At 36.4% G+C, this 18,068-nt stretch overlaps 2 protein-coding genes across 2 annotated transcripts; one reads left to right on the top strand and one right to left on the bottom strand.

Moving 5' to 3' along the window:
• The first annotated feature begins 469 nt into the window (after positions 1 to 469).
• LOC132185081 (Tic22-like family protein) lies at positions 470 to 5,457 on the top strand. The gene is made up of 8 exons (XM_059598906.2): positions 470 to 957; positions 1,050 to 1,144; positions 1,238 to 1,317; positions 2,062 to 2,103; positions 2,244 to 2,371; positions 3,475 to 3,655; positions 4,093 to 4,271; positions 4,385 to 5,457. The coding sequence occupies exons 1-8, from the start codon at positions 569 to 571 to the stop codon at positions 4,893 to 4,895; spliced, it is 1,605 nt and encodes a 534-aa protein (XP_059454889.2). The 5' UTR covers positions 470 to 568; the 3' UTR covers positions 4,896 to 5,457.
• A 3,383-nt stretch (positions 5,458 to 8,840) lies between these two features.
• Positions 8,841 to 13,318, bottom strand: LOC132165079 (uncharacterized). The gene is made up of 3 exons (XM_059575585.2): positions 13,184 to 13,318; positions 12,982 to 13,046; positions 8,841 to 10,594 (listed from the first exon to the last, which is right to left on the bottom strand). Exon 3 carries the CDS (start codon positions 10,575 to 10,577, stop codon positions 9,048 to 9,050), a length of 1,530 nt encoding a protein of 509 aa, XP_059431568.2. The 5' UTR covers positions 10,578 to 10,594; positions 12,982 to 13,046; positions 13,184 to 13,318; the 3' UTR covers positions 8,841 to 9,047.
• Positions 13,319 to 18,068: the final 4,750 nt, after the last annotated feature.

The raw sequence follows: 18,068 nt of genomic DNA, 5'->3' as shown, positions 1-18,068 counted from the left end.
AAAATAAAAAAACAAAGTTCACCTCCATGTCGCATCAAAACACCTTTAAAAAGGAAAAAATGGCCCAAAACACCATAACAATGTCTTTGGTTTGGTAGAGATAATTTGAAATGTATGACAAATGTTTTGGAAAAGAAAAATGTATAACAAAATCATGGATGGTGTTCATGAAATTCTATATATCCAGAAATACTACACATATTTCCTCCTTCATTCTCAAGTGTACTTATTGACATGATATTGAAAATTATAATTAAATTTTTAAATGGATCATTATTAAATTTGAGTCAATAATAATTTTTACTGTAATTTCAAAAAATGTGTATTTAAGAGTGTGAGAGTGAGTAAAAAAAAAAAAAAAAACCATTTGATTAAGTATTAGTAATAATAATGTGATGTTTGGAAGTAATGTGCGAATTAAGCAATGAAATCTGGTGGGTTTTAGCGAAACAGGAATTCAAACCACCCATCAGGAAATGAAAATCCCAAAGCCATATCCCCCTTCCCTCTCACTCTCTCTATCTGAGCTTCGTCGCACAAGACCATCCACACCAACCACCACTACCCCATGGCCTTCCCAACTGAACCCATCTCCCACTTCCTCCAATCCACCACTTCCAACCTCCTCTCCCTCCTCGCCTCCCATAAAACGACGTCGCCTTCTCCAACCCCACCGCTACCCCCACCCACCTCCAAACTCTGCGTCCCACTCCTCCTCCCCCCCAACTCGCCATTCGACTCGGGTCTCTCCGCCGGCAAGGGCGGCGACCCATCACCACCGTCCGATTCAAGCACCTCCTCCGCGTTCCCCTCGACGGTCAGGATCTCCGGGCTCAACTCCACCGTTAAGGGCGGTGGGCCCGCCTTCGTGGGCCAGGTCTTCAGCATGTGTGACCTCTCCGGGACCGGTCTCATGGCCGTCTCTACCCACTTCGACATTCCTTTCCTCTCTAAAAGGTACGCCCCCCTTGACCCTTCATAATTTCCTTTAAATCCAAGGCTGTTTTCTGCAATTGCATTGACTGGAATTCTCTTTGATTAATTTGCAGAACACCCGATTGGCTTAAGAAGATGTTCGCAACTATTACTAAGAGCGAAAGAAACGGCCCTGTGTTCCGCTTCTTCATGGATTTAGGCGATGCAGGTTTGTTTTGATAGCAGCTTTTCGCCTATCCAACTTCATCACACCTGTTCATGGTTTTGAAAGACCATTTTCTATTCGTTCTTTGTGTTGTAGTGGCATACGTTAAAAGGTTGAATATTCCGAGTGGCGTGGTGGGTGCCTGCCGTCTTGATTTAGCATACGAGCATTTCAAGGTACTGCTTGTTTGTGTATTTATAATCTATGTTCATATAAATGTACACATTCAGGTTGCTTTTCTACTTGTGCTAATGGCCTTCATTATGTCAGTATGTGACTTGGACACTTTCATCTATATTTTGGTTACATTTACGATGCTTTTGGCCCCATGATTTCGCAAGATAAAAGTGTGTTTTTAAACGGAATGACTGTATGAAAATGTGAGAAAGGCTGACTTGGCCAAACCATGATTTTACTAAATACTTAACTGCGTTTTTAAAAATTGTGTTTTGGTTAACTGTGTTTTGAAATCGCTATTTTTTTCAATCCGTACGTTTTGAAACCATTAAACGAAATAGACACTTAATGAAGCTTTTTGTTAGTAAAGTTTATGTAAATAGGAATGCAAGCTTATGTTATAATATTGATGTAAGCAAGGAACAACCTATTTGCGAATGAGTGCAGTTGAAGATGTGTATGTTCAGCTGCATGATTAACCGTGTTGGATCTTGTTTTGGAAAGATGAATCCTTAGATCTTTGTTATTTTGAATGAGTTCTTTCCCAATGATTATATGCACGTGTGTTGTTTTGGCCGTTGAAATAATCTAGAGAATGCATACAAATCAGTGATACCTAGGACGTGCTGAGTAATGGGTTTTAAATTTAAACTTAGTTATCTAAATTTGTCTTCTTGTATTGAATTTCATTTTTTAATCTCCTTCTGGATGAGTTTTTAAGGTGTTCAATATGTGCCATGCAGGAAAAGCCTCATTTATTCCAGTTTGTTCCAAATGAGAAACAGGTATAGTACAGAATTCATGTGATTTTATACATATGAATTTAGCATTTTATACATATATATATATATATAATAAATTTTTTTTTTAAAAAAAAAAAAAAAAAAATTAGCATTTCTTTTTATACTTAAAACTATTTTTGCAGGTCAAGGCTGCCAACAAGCTTCTGAAGACAATTCCACAGAACGGTGGAAGCAAAAAGGTTGATGGTGTTCCAGTTTTTAGTGCTCAAAACTTGGATATTGCAATAGCAACTACAGATGGAATTAAGTGGTAAGTTCTGCCATGTATGCTCATTTTACATAGTTTTAGGTTTCTAACTGTTAAAGTAATGGTTAAGTAATTAAATTTACCTCTTCCTATCAGTTTAAGCTTATAGGAAAACTAGTAGTTTAATATGGTATCAGAGCCAAAGGTCCTGAGATCGAATCTTAACTCTGTCAACTCACCTCCCATTTAAATTAAATATTCCACGTGTCGGGCCTCACCTATTAAAAGAAAATTTGAGTTCACACGTGAGGGAGAGTGTTAAACAAATAGTTAAGTGATTAAATTTATTTCCTCGTACAATCTTAAACTTTTGGGATAACTGGTAATTTAACATGGTATCAGAGCCAAAGGTCTGAAATCGAACCTTGACTCCGTCAATTCACCCCTATTTAAATTAAATATTTCACGTATTAGGCTTCACCTATTAAAAAGGAGTTTAAGCCCATAAGGAAGGAGAGTGTTAAAGTAATGGTTATGTAATTAAATTTACCTATAAGTTGGTTATTTCTTGCTCTTTTTTTATTTTTTTTATTTTTATTTTTAATATAATAGTAGTGTTAGTTTGACTGTTTAAAATGTGGACATCTTTTTTTCACATAGCAATTTGACAAGTAGGCGTAGTAGTTTGATGGATTTGGATCTTCTTTTTCTTCTTCTTTTAATTCAATCTTCTTTGAAGGATTTGGGTCTTTATTTTAATCCAATCCTATTTTTTTCATTTTCTTTTTAGTCAAGTATGGTAGTCTTCTCTTGTTGGAAACGGAAATGCTGATTGTTTTGCTCCTTTTAATGTCTTCTAGTTGATACTTTCTTCTCGATTCCTTCTTCTTGAATCCGAGCTTAGAGAAGGAAGAGATAAAAGGGCCTATGGAAAATGTGGTCAGAAATCCATGATAGAGTCCTTGTTCATATTCACTTTATGTGGAGATTACTTCAGGATATTGATTTTTCCAATTCAGGCTAGCTTCCATATTGCATCTTTATTTCTGCAAATTCATCTAGATATAACCTATTTATTGGTCATTGCACTCTTTTTTTTTTTTTCTTCTATAAAACTGTATTTTTGAATTGCTAATGCTCACTCTGTTACTATTTTTTCCTATCAGGTATACTCCCTACTTCTTTGATAAAGATGTGCTGGATAACATTCTTGAAGAATCTGTTGACCAACATTTCCATTCTTTAATTCAAACTCGGCACACGCAGCGCCGACGGGATGTTACGGATGACAACCTCGCCGCAGAAGTAATTGAAGAGATGAGTGATAGCTTGTGGGAGCCTCCAGAGGTATGAAATTCGTCGATCTGTTATTACTTCTTGGAATAATATCGAATGTCAAAAACCCAGTAGTGATAACATATCAGATGCAGGGATCCAGAAATGTCATGTTCATTCTATTAACTCTTTTGATTCAGGAACTTTGTGACTCGTGAATCTTTGCTGTAATCACAGTATTTGATAATGATTTCAGTTGTTGTATGTAAGTTCATAGTGGTCTATGTAAGCTCAAGTCATGCTTGCCAGAAGTGTCACTGCTTCCTCTGCAATAGAAATTGAATATATGAATGGATGAAGATATAAAAGGAAAAAGAAAAAGAAAAAGTTGAACAACATCTGCTACCCTTCTATTGCTTTTTGATTAAGTAAAAAATAAAAACATTGTTAAGTAACTACCCTCCTACTACAGTAATGTGTAATCTTTCTTGTTTGCTATGAATTAACAGGTTCAAGAACTGATGGATGAGATGGGCAATCCTGGGATACCTTTGAGCGTTATTTCAAAGGCTGCTGAAATGCAGCTCCTTTATGCAGTTGACAAAGTGATCCTTGGTAACAGGTGGTTGCGGAAAGCCACAGGCATACAACCGAAGTTCCCTTACATGGTTGACTCATTTGAGAAAAGGTACGTCTACTGCATTCTTTAGCTTCTCCCATTGATTATTAAGGTTTAGAATGTAATTGGGTTCTGCATCTCTTGATTGCCTTTATATCAACAATATCATTGTTATGTTACAGGAGTGCAGCTTCTGTTCTGAGGGCATTTGAGACGGCCAAATGTCTTGCCAACTCTGAAATGGAAAATGATAGTAAAGATTCTCAACACCAAGGCACTTCAGAACTTGCATTAAAAGATGATATTCCAGCGAACCGACACAAACCCGATTTCAGGTTGCCTTTTAAAGGTTTGTTTAGTCATCTGTGGTCAAAAAAGTCATACCAAATGGAAGACTCACCAAGGGAATGCATAAAACAAAACCTACTGCCGAACCCATTTCTTCCAAAGATTACAATGGTTGGAATCTCAACTGGGGAAGCTGGTCAGATGAGCAAAGCCAGTTTAAAGAAGACAATGGAGGATCTAACAAAAGAGTTAGAGCAGACAGAGCAGGGAAATGCCACTGGTAGTAATAGTAATGAGTTCAAAATTGAAGATAGGGATCCACTTTTTGTGGCAAATGTGGGCGATTACTATTCTGGCATGGCAAAGACTGGTTCAGCTCGATGGGTTCGTGGTAGAAACATTTGAAGGAACCCTGATTAAGGAGATAATTGCTTTTTGCTGGAATCAATGGTGAATATTTGTTTCTTGAACAAATACTCCCTCCTCTGACAAAAAGGAAGGCAAAGAAAAGAAGTTATATGGTAACCATTGTTTTGGAGGTCATATTTCTTGCTTGGATACCAGCTTCTTGGGTGTCTATCCAAGGGGATGCATTATGTCTGCCTTAACGTTTTGCCATCTGATCAATGTTGTGAGGTGATTATAAAATAGATATTTGTCATGTTTTAGTTGAATTTTGCGTTGTTAGATGCTTGTAAAGCAGAAAAAAGAGTTTAGAAGGAAAAGAAATATCCATCTTGCTGTCATGACTTATGGCCTTGTCAATCATTCATGGTCCTGGAGACGAGCGAGGAATTTTTGGAGGAACAGGGCTTCCTTGTATTATAATGCTTTTACCATTGAAAGTTGTGTAATAAGCTTGACTTTTTGACCCTCTTTCAAAGGTGTTAAAGTTGTTCATAGATCGAATAAGGTAGTAACCGTATGCGTTTAATTTTGTTAGAATTATGCAATAGTTGTTGAATGATGCGCATCTATATCGGTGGTGTAAATGAAAAACAGTGTGTTTTGGTTTGTGTGCGGAGGAGTCTAGTACTCTGTACCCTAAAGGAATTAGGAATGTGTAGCGGTCAAAATAGAATTCAATGGCCTAATTCTATTTAATTTAGAGTATGGGTTTATTAACAGAGTCCAAAGTTGACCCGAGTCCACAATTGACCCAAGTCCATTATGAGCCCAAAACAAAATAAATCTCTACGACTCCTACTCCTACTTCAACTCCTGCAGAGACTCCGACTCCGGATTTCTGATACCCACTATATAAATCCACCTTCGACCAAGTGTTTGCATAATAACTTAGCGTCTCGAAGAATAACCCAAACCTTTGCATACCACTCTTCTCCTAAACTGCATCATCATCATCTTCTTGCAAGGATGTCTGAGTCTGCAGATTCTCCAATGTTGCAAGAATGTCTGAGTACGGAGAGAAGAAAAGCCTTTCAACTCTTTTACCCACATGAACTTTTCGGTTTCAGCGCTGTCGAGGAGAAAAAACCCCCACCACATGAAATTGCTCGCCGAGAGTTAGCTCTCCTAAGCCGCTTTCTACCGCATGAACTCTTCAATGAGACAAAGAAGCGCCACGTTCATTCTGAAGAGAGCAATGGATCACAAAGTAACACACCCACCAAGAAGCAGAAGCTCTTTTGAGTTCCAAAACGACCACGAACCATTCACTGTTTCTGATTCTTTGCACTTTTTTTTTTTTCCTCAATTCTTTTGCGTTGCTAATCAAATCTAAACTTAACATTAATTGCAAACCCACCAGGAGTCAATAGAGGTTCGATCTTGAATTTTTGTGTACTCTGTTCTTGTATTAATGTAATAGTGGATTTGGTTTCTTTACATATTGTTTAATTAGTTACGTTTGTGAATTTGTGCCACGATGCTCATACATTTTTTGGTTTTTAGTGACCAACCGTTAGCATTTCAGCTTTTGCCTGGTAGAATTTAAAACTGTAAATGCAGTATACTTGTTTAATTTGCAATCATATATATCTATTAATCCTATTAAAATTATTGGTAAGTGAAGAAGAATATAAAGCTATGGAAATATAAAAAGCAAAGCTGAATAAAAGAAAATAAATACAAATAATTTTGTGGGGTATGCTTAATTTGTTCAGATTTTATCCTTTAACAATTTGGTATATGGCTGTATTAGGATATGATTCAATCATAATCAGATTACTAAAGTTAGGGTAATCTAATCTTATTTAAAATAATACAATCTTCTTCAAATTCTTAACTTTAGGGTAATTCAAATATATTCTAATATCCCCTAAAACTCAAAAAAGGATTCTAAAAACTTGGAAGGCCAAAAACTTGCTATAATGAACCAATTATAGGCCTCAAATTGGCCTGAGTTTTAAACAATGCCACAAAGGACGAAAGCTAGGCCAAATGAAAGCCAACAAATGACTAAATAAATCTAAGGAAAAAGTAAATTTAATCATTTAATAAATATTTTAACACTCTCACACATGTGGGCTCAAACTCTTTTCACGTGTAAGTTCAATCGGGGACCATGCCTCATAAAACAAGTGAAGGTCTTTAGTTCGAATCTCCCTCACTCCTCTTATACGGATATATCAAAAAAAAAAAAAAAAAAAAGGCCAATAATGCCTCTGAATATATTACTATTACAAAGAAGAAGAAAAAATCACTTATTCTATCGACAAATATTAAATATTCTGTTAATTATATTAATAATGTATTTAACAATTATATGCTTTTGATTAAAAAATAAAGAAGGAAAAAACCTTTGCGCAAATAACATGGACGGGCCAAAAAAAGGAGTCTAGGTGTTTACTGCTGGCACAAAGTCAAATAACCACGAAACAAAGATAAAATTCATAATTAACAATCAATTAATTTTCTTACCCAAAAAAAAAAAAAAAACAATTAATTGCCCAAAGCGTGGCTGACCGTGAGATGTATGGGCTATCGCCACTTGATCCAATGGACTAAAATAAAGATAGATTAATAGAGTTAGAGTCCAACCGGAAGTAGGAAATAAACGCTATGTCTTGGACGCTACTTCAACGTAAAACCGACTCTTGCAGTGATTTCTTATACTCACTATATATATATAATCAGAGTTGAGCCAAAGAAGACAACAACAGAGAAAGAAATCAATCTTGCAAGGATGTCTGAGTCGGCAGATTCTCCAATGAAATCTGATTTCAGTCCCAACGCTGGCAGTCGCAGGGAGAAAAAATCCTTCGCTTTCCTCCTCCCACATGAAATGTACGGCGTCGACGCTCGTGAGGAGAGAAATTCCCCTGCCCCTGCAGCTATCCAGATCCTTCTACCACATGAAATCTTCGGCGTCAAGGCTGGCCAAGATAATTCAGAAGATAGCAACGGATTACAACTTAACAAACCCGTGACCGTGAAGAAGCAGCTTTCTGATGAGTCTCTTTCCAACCAAGCCATTCGTACGGAGAAAAGTAATCCAGTACATCAGTCTCGATCAATGGGACGAAAGAGCGCCCACGATAGTTCTGAAGAGAGCAACAAGTCACCCACCAAGAAGTGGAAGCTCTTTTCTTTTTGTTTTCGTTTTTGATCTTGTTTCGTTTTTTTTTTTTTCTCAACTCTTTTGGTGGGAACAGGATCAATGTACCTTGCTAATCGAGTTGTAAGTCGCGAGTCTCGTGACCAATTTTGGATGTTCAGAAATTAACAAAATAAAAATTAGTGTTTACTTTCATCTCTTGGCATTGTTTCTTAAGGTTGATTAATATATTTATCACCTTTAAAAATTACATTAAGCTTAATAAAAAATAAAAAAAAATGGGCCCTTAAACAGAAGGTATGGCCTTTCAAAGTTAAAAAATTTTAAATTACTTTTAGACGGGCTAGGCCTAGGGCAACCCATGTTGCGCTACATCGGCAAATATCGGCTCAACAACACCTACAAGGCGAAAAAAAAATAATAATGCAGGTCAAATCGGATGAAATTCAGTTAGATTTGGTCAAATCAGTCATTTAACTCCGGGTTCGTCCATCAAGGATTCGAGCCAACCTAAAATTGGAATACACGGGACACTTGTTTATGTCAACCTGAAAAACCAATTAGCACAAGCCCATAAGTCTAGACAAAAATAGAGAAATTATAATCAAGTTTAATTGAGATAAGTGTTCTCTTCAAACCAGCATTTGCTTTAACCGGAGTTAATTACACCATGCCTTGGACATTGTGTTAAGAACATAAATTTTTTCAAACCTATTTCAATAAGTGACTAGTGTCATTTAATATTTTTAGGTTTCTCCAAAATTAATGTTTAGATTCCTAAGTTTTTGGAGGAAGTTTCTTTCATTGTGTCAATTACCATTTACCATCAACAATTGAAGGGTAAAGTTTCAACTGAAATAAAAAATAAGCATGGCTTTCCAAACTTAAACAAGGCTAATAGTAATAACTCAAAAAAACTATGTTAAAGTACATATTCCGCCTTTAGAACATAAACAATCACACCCAAAAACAAATGCTTTAAAGCTTTAATAACAATGGGAGAACAAACAAGGCTTAAGTGTAAGAGCAAAAGCTTCTGATCACTCTCTCATGTCATCACCTTCATCTTCCTCTTCGCTTAGAGCGAGATCAGCAAGCAACTCTTCCACAGGAATAGAAGGTAAATCATCTCCATCAGCCACAGATGTTACCTCTGATGGCTGGTATTCTTTATTACGGTACAATGATATATTGAACCTCATATCAGGGTTCTCCTCCAGATCTTTTAAGAACTGTTCATACTCGGAGTTCATTTTCTCCGGATCACCTCTACCTCTATCATCAACTTCCATGTCAAGGGATTTAAGCTTCCAGGCACGTGGTTTCCCACGCTTCTTCTGGCGCTTCTCTTCATAGCTCTTCTTTATCAAAATTGCATCTGGAAGGATCAGACCCTTGTGCTTCTCTAGTTCACTGTCATTACCGTTAGCCCCATATAAGTCATAGCCAAGAGCATAATCCCCAGGGCTCAAAAGATGGCCTAGATGCGTTCTTATGGAGAAAATTGTATCATTTTTCCCAAAATCCGATACACGGGCCACTTGTGCATCAGCTAAAGCATACTTGGAGCCACCAACATTAACTTCAGAAGAAACAATCTCCACATCTAACACTATATACTCCACTAGCTGCCTGCTTGTGAGTAGAGACTTGAATGAGGCCCTCCAATACTGATCAGCATCCATGAAACAAAGCCTTAAGGTGAACGGATCCAACAAAGCAATGCTGCTGGTCACTTTAGTGCAAATCACAAGAGGCCCCAGATTTCCCAAACTAGCAGCAACTTTCGGAGGCAAACAGATCAAATCCTCACGACATATTGGGCAGATTTCGACTGAGAAAGTGTACTTGTAATTATAGTTATTACTCTTAGAATCATGGGAAACTAGCTGTTTGTCATGGCGACTCTTCACTGGAGCAACCTTACCAACGAACTCCCCAAATTTCACACCATGACTCCGGTTTGAGAAAAAGAAGTCAATCCCTTGATCCATCTGCTTAATCTTTATGGCAGCGGCAGCAGCACCGTGCTTCAGAATCAGCTGCTCCAAATAGAAGAAAGTGCGCCTGTGAGAAACATGCTGACGCAGTTGCACGGCTGCAACCCATTGGTCTGGATTGGCCTGAACCCTCGAACAGGATTCACACATATGTTCTTGCTGAACATACTCGACCACATACGATTGTTCAAGTATTGCCCCATTAAGAACCTCTTTCTGAATTTTCAATTTGACCTTGATCCTTTTGGAATGGGGTTCCGTCCAAATGAACTCCGCATTCACCAATCTTACTTTATTCAAATTCTTCAGCCTCTTCACGCAGAAAGTCAAAAGCTCCTTCGATTCCAATTGTGCTTTGACCCAAGTTCTCGGTGGCTGCAAGTAGGTGTCACACTCGGGGCAATGAATTATGATCACATTCTTCTGCAGACCTTCTGTGATGTCAACTTCTGAGCGCAAACACTTGACACACATATTGGCAGAATTTGGTGCCATTGGAATACCACATTTGCAGCACAAAACACTGCCGATCGTTTGGGTAACCATAAACATACCCGCTTCTTCAGCCATGGCTGATATTTGTAACACTAAGATTTAATAACAAAAGATGAAGTAAGTGTAAAATTTGAGGGAAAAAAAGAACCAAAAAAAAAAATCTTTACCAATCAGTTATGGCTCACAAATTTCCATTGTTACAATAATACATTGCATAATAATACAACCTTAAAAACACATCACAAAACATCAACTAGAACAAATATAATTGAATCTCCCATATGGCTAATTTAAACAAAATAGTATATACATAGATGACAATAAAAAGCACAAAAAAAGAAAGAACAATTGCAAAACTCCATTGATGATAGAATAAAATTTCATGACTTAAACTAACCATTAAACCATTTTTAAATGGCCAAAGTTCAGCTGAATGTGATATTCTTCAACAGATAAAATGTTAAAAATATCCCAATATTCAAACAGTTGGCTGGTTTGTGGACACATCCAATTCCCGTTATAAGGCAGTGTTTTTAAACGGCATGATAAGAGGACTAGAAGTAAGTAAATGTGCGTGTGTATGTAACTTAGGGATTAATATGACAAAGAGATGGGCCTAGGCAATACAACACAATCCTTTAATAGCACACAAAATAGACTTTGCAACTCTTTTTTTAAGGAAAAAAGTACTGTAGAGGTTCATGGGGTTTACCATTTTATCAAATCACTATTTAGGGTTCAAAAATTTTCAAATCACTCCTTACAAGATATGCTATGTAATCAAATTGCTCCCTCCATACATCTACGTACCCTTAGGGGTTTTAATGAAAATCGTGCCGTATAGGCACAAGACCACGTTAGATAACCATTCTCACCCAAGACTCAGGGTACTATAGTTTCCCTTTTCCCCTCTCTAGCATGGCCTACATCTTGAATCATTCGTGTACAAGACATAAGTTGGGGACGTCACATTAGGGCTTGAGGAAGTATGACATCCACAGCTTGTACAGACACAACACACAGGACACAAACCTAAACCTTTCCCTCTAAACAATCCTAGACTCCAATAGTGAGTGAGCCACAGTTTTCTCAAGTTCCCTTCTTTTTTTCTTTTTCATTTTTTGGCATTATAATCACTAGCATACAACTTGCGTTATGCGCAAGTTTTTTTCATTATAATTTAATTTCAAATTCTTTTCGACAAAACGTCTTGGATGAATAAGAAAAATAAAGAAAAGAAAGGTGTAAGATGAAAATAGCATCTAGACCTTCAAGTGACAACTTTAGCGATTTACATCTATGAAAAATGAACCAAACTTTTTTTTTTTCTTTTTTCTTTTTTTTGATAGGTAAATGAACCAAACCTAAACACGTCTCCATGGTTTTTTTTTTTTTTTTTTCTCTTGAAATGTTTTGTTTATTTTTACACCCGCCTTTTTTTTGGTATGATGGGAAGTACCATGCCCGAGCACCCATTGTCATGAACATTGCCCTCAACTTTTCCTTCTCAAACATGAAGAGCTTAACACAATCCTTCATCACAGTATAACAAGAAGGAATTAGAAACCTAGGCTCAACTGTCTTAATGAAATCCTGAAACCCTTCACCATCCACAAACCTAAATGGCAACTCATCCACAATTATCATCTTAGTAATTGCTCCCCTTACTTTTGTAGCATTGTATTTCGCAATCACAAGATTACCAACAGATCCTTCTCCCACTGCCCCTTGTCCTTCCCTCTTAACCTCAAAACTCAACTTTGATTGTGACTTATCACTTTGATCAAACCTACCAATATATTTTTTGCAACTATTCCTCAAATGTGTTAGCATGAATGAAGTACCTAGCCTTCTAGTGTGACAACTAAGCAATTTGTTACAACAATTGCAGTGTGATTTAGGATCCTTGGGATCACCCTCTACCTTGGTAAAATGTTCCCAAACCATTGATGTTTGCTCATATTTTTTAGGTTTTGGTGGGAGAGCTAAACTAGGATTTTGAGTACCAACACCAACACTTTCAACATTGTCATTATCAATGGGAGGCATAGTGCTATCAGGACAAGCAGAAGCAAAACTAGAACTAATAGTCGAATTACCATCCATGGGTCTACAATACGTGAGAAAAAAAAAAAAAACATAATCAACAATTTATAAAATACTGCAATTTACAAAGTATAAAAATAAAATTCAAACAACACTCAAAAAAATAAAATTCAAACAATTTATAAAATACTGCAATTTACAAATACTTCATTCATGTTAAAAATAAGATTCATATTATTTCTCATTTCCGAAATCCACTAGCAATTTCAAGTAAAAATGCACACTTTCTCATTTACAGTTGGATTCTTGTATGAAAAATAAAATAAGACATGCATATAAAGAGACCCTTTGTATTTATATATGTTTGTTTTGTTATACGTGTGAATTGTGTTAATCAAAACTAATTAAGAAAACCTAAATCAAAGTTCGTTACCTAAGGTCGATGGCTGAGACAGAGAGAAAGGTTGATTCGGTGGGAAGCCGGGAGTCGGAATTGATCTGAAATAAACTTGTTAGAAACAAAGACGAATAACAACACTCGAACTGAAATAATTGAAATAACACTTGATGGCTGAGACAAAGAGAGGTCGATGGCTGAGACTGAGAGAGAGAAAGAGATAATGAAAGAAACAAACCTTGTGATGGGAGCTCCGGTGGACGCTAAGCACGGCTGAGCGGGAGCGGCGCAGAGTGAGGCTGAGGGAGAGGGAGGCGTGGCTCGTTAGAGAACTGAGGGAGATGGAGGCGCGAGAGAACTGAGGGAGAGGGAGATATTTTGGAATATGGGTGGGCGGGGCGGGTATCCGAGATTTTTTTAAACAAGCAACCCGCAATCCGACCCGCCCCGTGCGGGTAACTGAAACCAACCCGGATCCGTGTTTGGATTAGTCGGGTATTTGCCCACCCAGCTCATATGCCACACCTGCAGAATGGTGTACAATTTTCTCACAGTAGTAATATTGTTTATTTCCACAATTTTGGATCTAAATTCAAACTTGAAGATGCGTTTTATTTTCCTCCAACTAAGAAAAATATATTATCATCAGTGGCTTAGTTTTCTAATGACAACAATTTGCTCATTTCACCTTTTTTTCATTGGGTTATTGTGAAGGTTTTTCTCACGGGATCATAACTTGCATCAGAAAGAGTTTGGCTACGATAAAGGTTCTTTTTACCAGCCCCATTAAGAGCAGAAGACTTCTCCAGTTGGGAGCCCATCAGAAGGCCCTACTGCTATTGGGGTATATTATTTTACCCTTTTTTTTAGTCCCACTGGCCAAGCTTGTGAGTCAGCAAGCCACGTTCGACACCTACAATTGCAAGCTCGTTACTAGTAAATAAGCGGAAAAAAAAAAAAAATCCCTTCTAGCTGCTGTTATGGTCGTAGTTCGGTAGTTAGGCATTTATAATCATGAATATAGGCAAAGTAATTTCTTGGAGGAATGGGTCCTCCTTGTATCATGCTTTTACCATTGAAGTTGCTTAATTAGCTTCAACTTTTACCTTCTTTCGGAGGCGTAGCATAAGATTTGTAACTGTCTGCATCTTACAATAAGTATTTTAACTTTTAGATTATATGTCCAACAAACATGTTTTCGGGAGAATCAATGTGTTGACTACTGGTCGGGTAGGTATATGTTATTGTTGATTGACGGGCATGTGCATGTTTGTATCGAGTAATGTTTAAAATTATATTTTTATTTTATAATTAACATACAAATATACTAGTGTAATAGTTTCGACTAATATTTAAATTGCATTTTTTTTTTTTAATTTGTTATAGTGATATATAGATGCAATCCTAATTGGCTTCATTGATTGAGATCATTGTACTAAACAAGCTTAAGCAACAGCACGTGACAACTTGAACATAGACTGTGTGGGGGTTCAGCAGGCTTGCTAATTCTGGTAAACAAATTAGCGATGTGATACTATTTGATGATGGAATAGGCACAAACAGAGGCCAATAATGTATGCTGCTGCTACAAAGTTTAGATAATGATGATGAGGAAGAAGAAAATAAAGCTATAATGAATTAATGACGTCATACGTGGCGGTAGTGGTGACAGTTTCTTGGTGTTCGGTTGCCTTCTTATCTCCTCAGTTGTGACCCTTTCCACTGAAGAGATGGTGGGAAGTGTCCCCCCCTCCCCTCTCCCTCGGAGAAGCTCTCAAAGTTACCAAACCCACTTCTCTCTCTCTCTCTTTCTCTCTGTCTGAAAGCCGAAAGAAAAGGAAATGTGTTCTTGGAAGATATTACATGCATGATAATGACAAGCATGTCTTTCATCAACTTTAAGCCTCCTTAGAGACAAGTCTGTCTAATCTTATCGAATTGTAGAAAAGACCAAATGAGTATGGTTTGGTTTGAAAGTCATGAGGACATCGTCTAGACCTAGCAACTTTTAGGGTACGTTTAGGATCTTTTATATATATGACAAAAGTAAGGTATATAAAGTGATAATTAAGAATGATTTAAATCGGATAATTATTATTCTGAATTTTGTTTAGACCTTGTTCAAACTTACTAATATGAGTTAAAAATTTCTGAACCCATTTCAACAAACATTTTTCTAAGCCATGTCAATTTAAATTAAATTGGTTAAGCCAAAGATAACGAATTAATGTTTCTTATGATCTGTTTGGATTTGCGTTTTCGAAATATACAATTTGAAAATGTAATTTTTTAAAACGCAATTTAGTGTTTGGTAAAATCACAATTTAACTTTTAAAATTAATGTTTAGCCTTTAGATCACGTAATTGACTCATTTATAGTTAAATTATCAGTTATCCCAAAAGTTTAAGCTAATAAAAAGATGTAAATGTAATCACTTAATCATTATTTTAATATTTATACCATAACAACAATTTATATAATTAACTAAATTGCATGATTATCACGTGTAAAGATTTTGTAGTAAAATTTTAAATTGGTCATATGGTTTAAAATGGATGTGAACCTCTAAATCGGTATAGAGAAAAGTTTTTTTCTTTTCTAATTAAAAAGGCCGGCCGAGAAAGACTAATTGCAGCTATTTTACTTAACTTGTTGGAAGCTGCACAAAAGAAACTTAAATAATAGAAACTGTAGATGTTCTCTTAATTTTAAAATCCAACCGAGCCATGACCTGGCTTAGTATAAAGCAAAGCTTAATAATTTCTAATGAATTTAGACTCTTCTCTTGGACAAAACCAACAAAGTAGAGATAAAAGGCGTGAATAATAATCAATCGAAGATCTTATTCCCAAACTGAAATTTTGGACCCTCCCTACAAAAAGGGCATTGCATTATAGGTGGTGGTGGCGGTCCCAAATTACATATTATATTTTAATACTGATGATCAGCTTCCTTTAGAAGCACACCCGTCTCGGTTCATTGTATCGATAAAGGGTTTTACGCATGCATGTATATATGTTCAATTATCCTCGGACAACATGAGGCCCAACTCTTCGATCTTTCACATATCACGGCCAAGAGTTGCCATTAACATTTTTGTTTTGTTTTATATATATATTGTTTTCTGTTCTAAAAAATAAATATATTAGCAAATAGTACCCCCAGAACACACTAACAAATATACCCTAATTAATAGAAGTTTTCTGGCCAAGGAAAAAAAAAAAAAAAACACAAAGGGGTTTTTCTTCTTTAACCTTTTAGCTTTCTTTTTATTGGTTAAGCAAAAGAAGGAAAAAAGAGAATATCATGTACGGATATACTTATATTTCCAGAAGCGATATCTTTTTTTCTTCTTAATTCTCTTTTTATGCTTTGGTTTTGGAAATTAAAAGCGATATTGGAGAACCTATATATAATATAATATAGACGTCGTAGTTTAATTGGTCTCTCCATCTTTCAAGTAGGGCATACGAATTTTTCGTAGAAATTTTCAAATGACTGATCAATCAAAACCTTCGATCTCCAGACTATTCGGGATTAGCAGACGTATTCTTTTTGTGAATCCAGAAAATCTAATTTTGTCGGCAATTGTATGGCCATGGCAATCTGTTTTTTATTGATAAATAATGGAGTAAACTGAGTAACAATGGTGATTGGTATAACTTTGGCAGCCATCATTACTGCTTGTATTTTTTTTTATAATAATGTTTTGACTTACTTTTTGCTCGTAATTAAGTCTCTTATACCAAGCACTTCTTCGTTGTTAAGTAGAAGTGCTACCAAACTCGAGCCTCCTCAAATAAACTGCCATTGACAAATACAATTGTTCTCTTTCCACGTACAATAATTAATTCAGAATGATAAAAGCTTTAAAGAATGAGGGCTGCTATGCATTTCAATACTTTTTTAAAAATTTTCTTTTTCAAATGATCTGGACTCCATATTTAAGGACAAAAAAAATAGTATAAATTTATTTATTTATTGAATAGACCAGATCATTTGAAAAAAATGAATTTGAAAAAAAACATTGAGATATCTAGTATTATCCTTAAATAATTATTTGTTTTGTTACATTTAACAATTTATATAACATTATTTAAAATACACACTATTAAATAAATGGATGCTCTCCATTTTAATTGTAACAGAGAAGATTGTGTAATGCTCTTTCTGTCTTTGAAAAGCATAATCTCACGAGGAAACCATATATGTTTTAAATGAAACTTACCATGCATATGTTTTTCCTCCATTAAGACCTTCTCATCAATCTTCAATAATTGGTGCTCTTTGTTCTAGTTATGGATCTACGGACCATTTGTCTGCATTCATTTCACTTTTGCAATCCATTTTGGGATCCATGCGAATGAAGGTAGAATAAAATTGAAGAGCGTATTAACCTTCCCAACAAAATACTCTCTAGAAATCATTAACTAGTGATTGTTTAATTGATCATTAAAAGCGTTTAAATTTGTTGATACATTATTACGTGTGGATTGGATTCTCAAGCCTTAAGAGAGCAGGATGGCGGTTTCTAGAGCACGGAGGAAACCCTAGGTTTTTTTTCCTAGAGCGCCGCACAGGTAGGTAAGGTAAACCCTAGTTTAGGGGAGGAGGGATGGTCGTTGACTGCCTCCCTCCTCCCTTTGCCCTCTCCGCATAGTGAGCTAACCTATTTACTTGATGCCCCTAGCTCCATTGCCCCCTCCCTCCCCCTTCAACTTGTGCGGTTTTCCTCCTTCTCTGCCACCCCTTTCCCTTTTGTCTCGTTCTTTGGTTTTTTGCCCTTTCTCCCTTTGCCGTTGTGCCTGCCTAGTCATTCCCACATCAGTCTCTGATGTGTCTTGTCTGGGTCGGGCTTTGGTTTGGATCGATTTTTCTTTGCTTGATCTCTCCTCCTCTGTCTGATTCACATTGATGCGTGCCCTGCCATCCTGCTCTGAGGATCTGTCCATGTCCATCCCACCTTTCACATCGAATCCATCGCTCAGCTGTGGTTTGTTTATGTTATGTTTTGTGGTTTATTTTCCTTTCCTGTTTTTGCCTATAATTTGTTGTTTCTTCTTGTTGTGTTTGTGTTTGTTTTTGTTGTTTTTGCTTGTTTAGCACACTTTGTGGGTACCGC

This window comes from Corylus avellana, chromosome 2 (genome assembly GCF_965113065.1).
Source record: "Corylus avellana chromosome 2, dhCorAvel1.hap1.2, whole genome shotgun sequence".
NCBI lineage: Eukaryota > Viridiplantae > Streptophyta > Magnoliopsida > Fagales > Betulaceae > Corylus > Corylus avellana.
The sequence above is the reverse complement of the archived record's forward strand: the minus strand, read 5'-3'. Positions and strand labels throughout refer to the sequence as shown.

What these genes read in the sequence shown, in the direction of transcription:
- LOC132185081 (XM_059598906.2), top strand. Translation starts at nt 569, where the DNA reads ATGGCCTTCCCAACTGAACCCATCTCCCACTTCCTCCAATCCACCACT. An exon ending in TTGTTCCAAATGAGAAACAG is followed by an intron (nt 2,104 to 2,243) that starts GTATAGTACAGA and finishes CTATTTTTGCAG; the next exon opens with GTCAAGGCTGCCAACAAGCT. An exon ending in ACTACAGATGGAATTAAGTG is followed by an intron (nt 2,372 to 3,474) that starts GTAAGTTCTGCC and finishes TTTTCCTATCAG; the next exon opens with GTATACTCCCTACTTCTTTG.
- LOC132165079 (XM_059575585.2), bottom strand. Translation starts at nt 10,577, where the DNA reads ATGGCTGAAGAAGCGGGTATGTTTATGGTTACCCAAACGATCGGCAGT.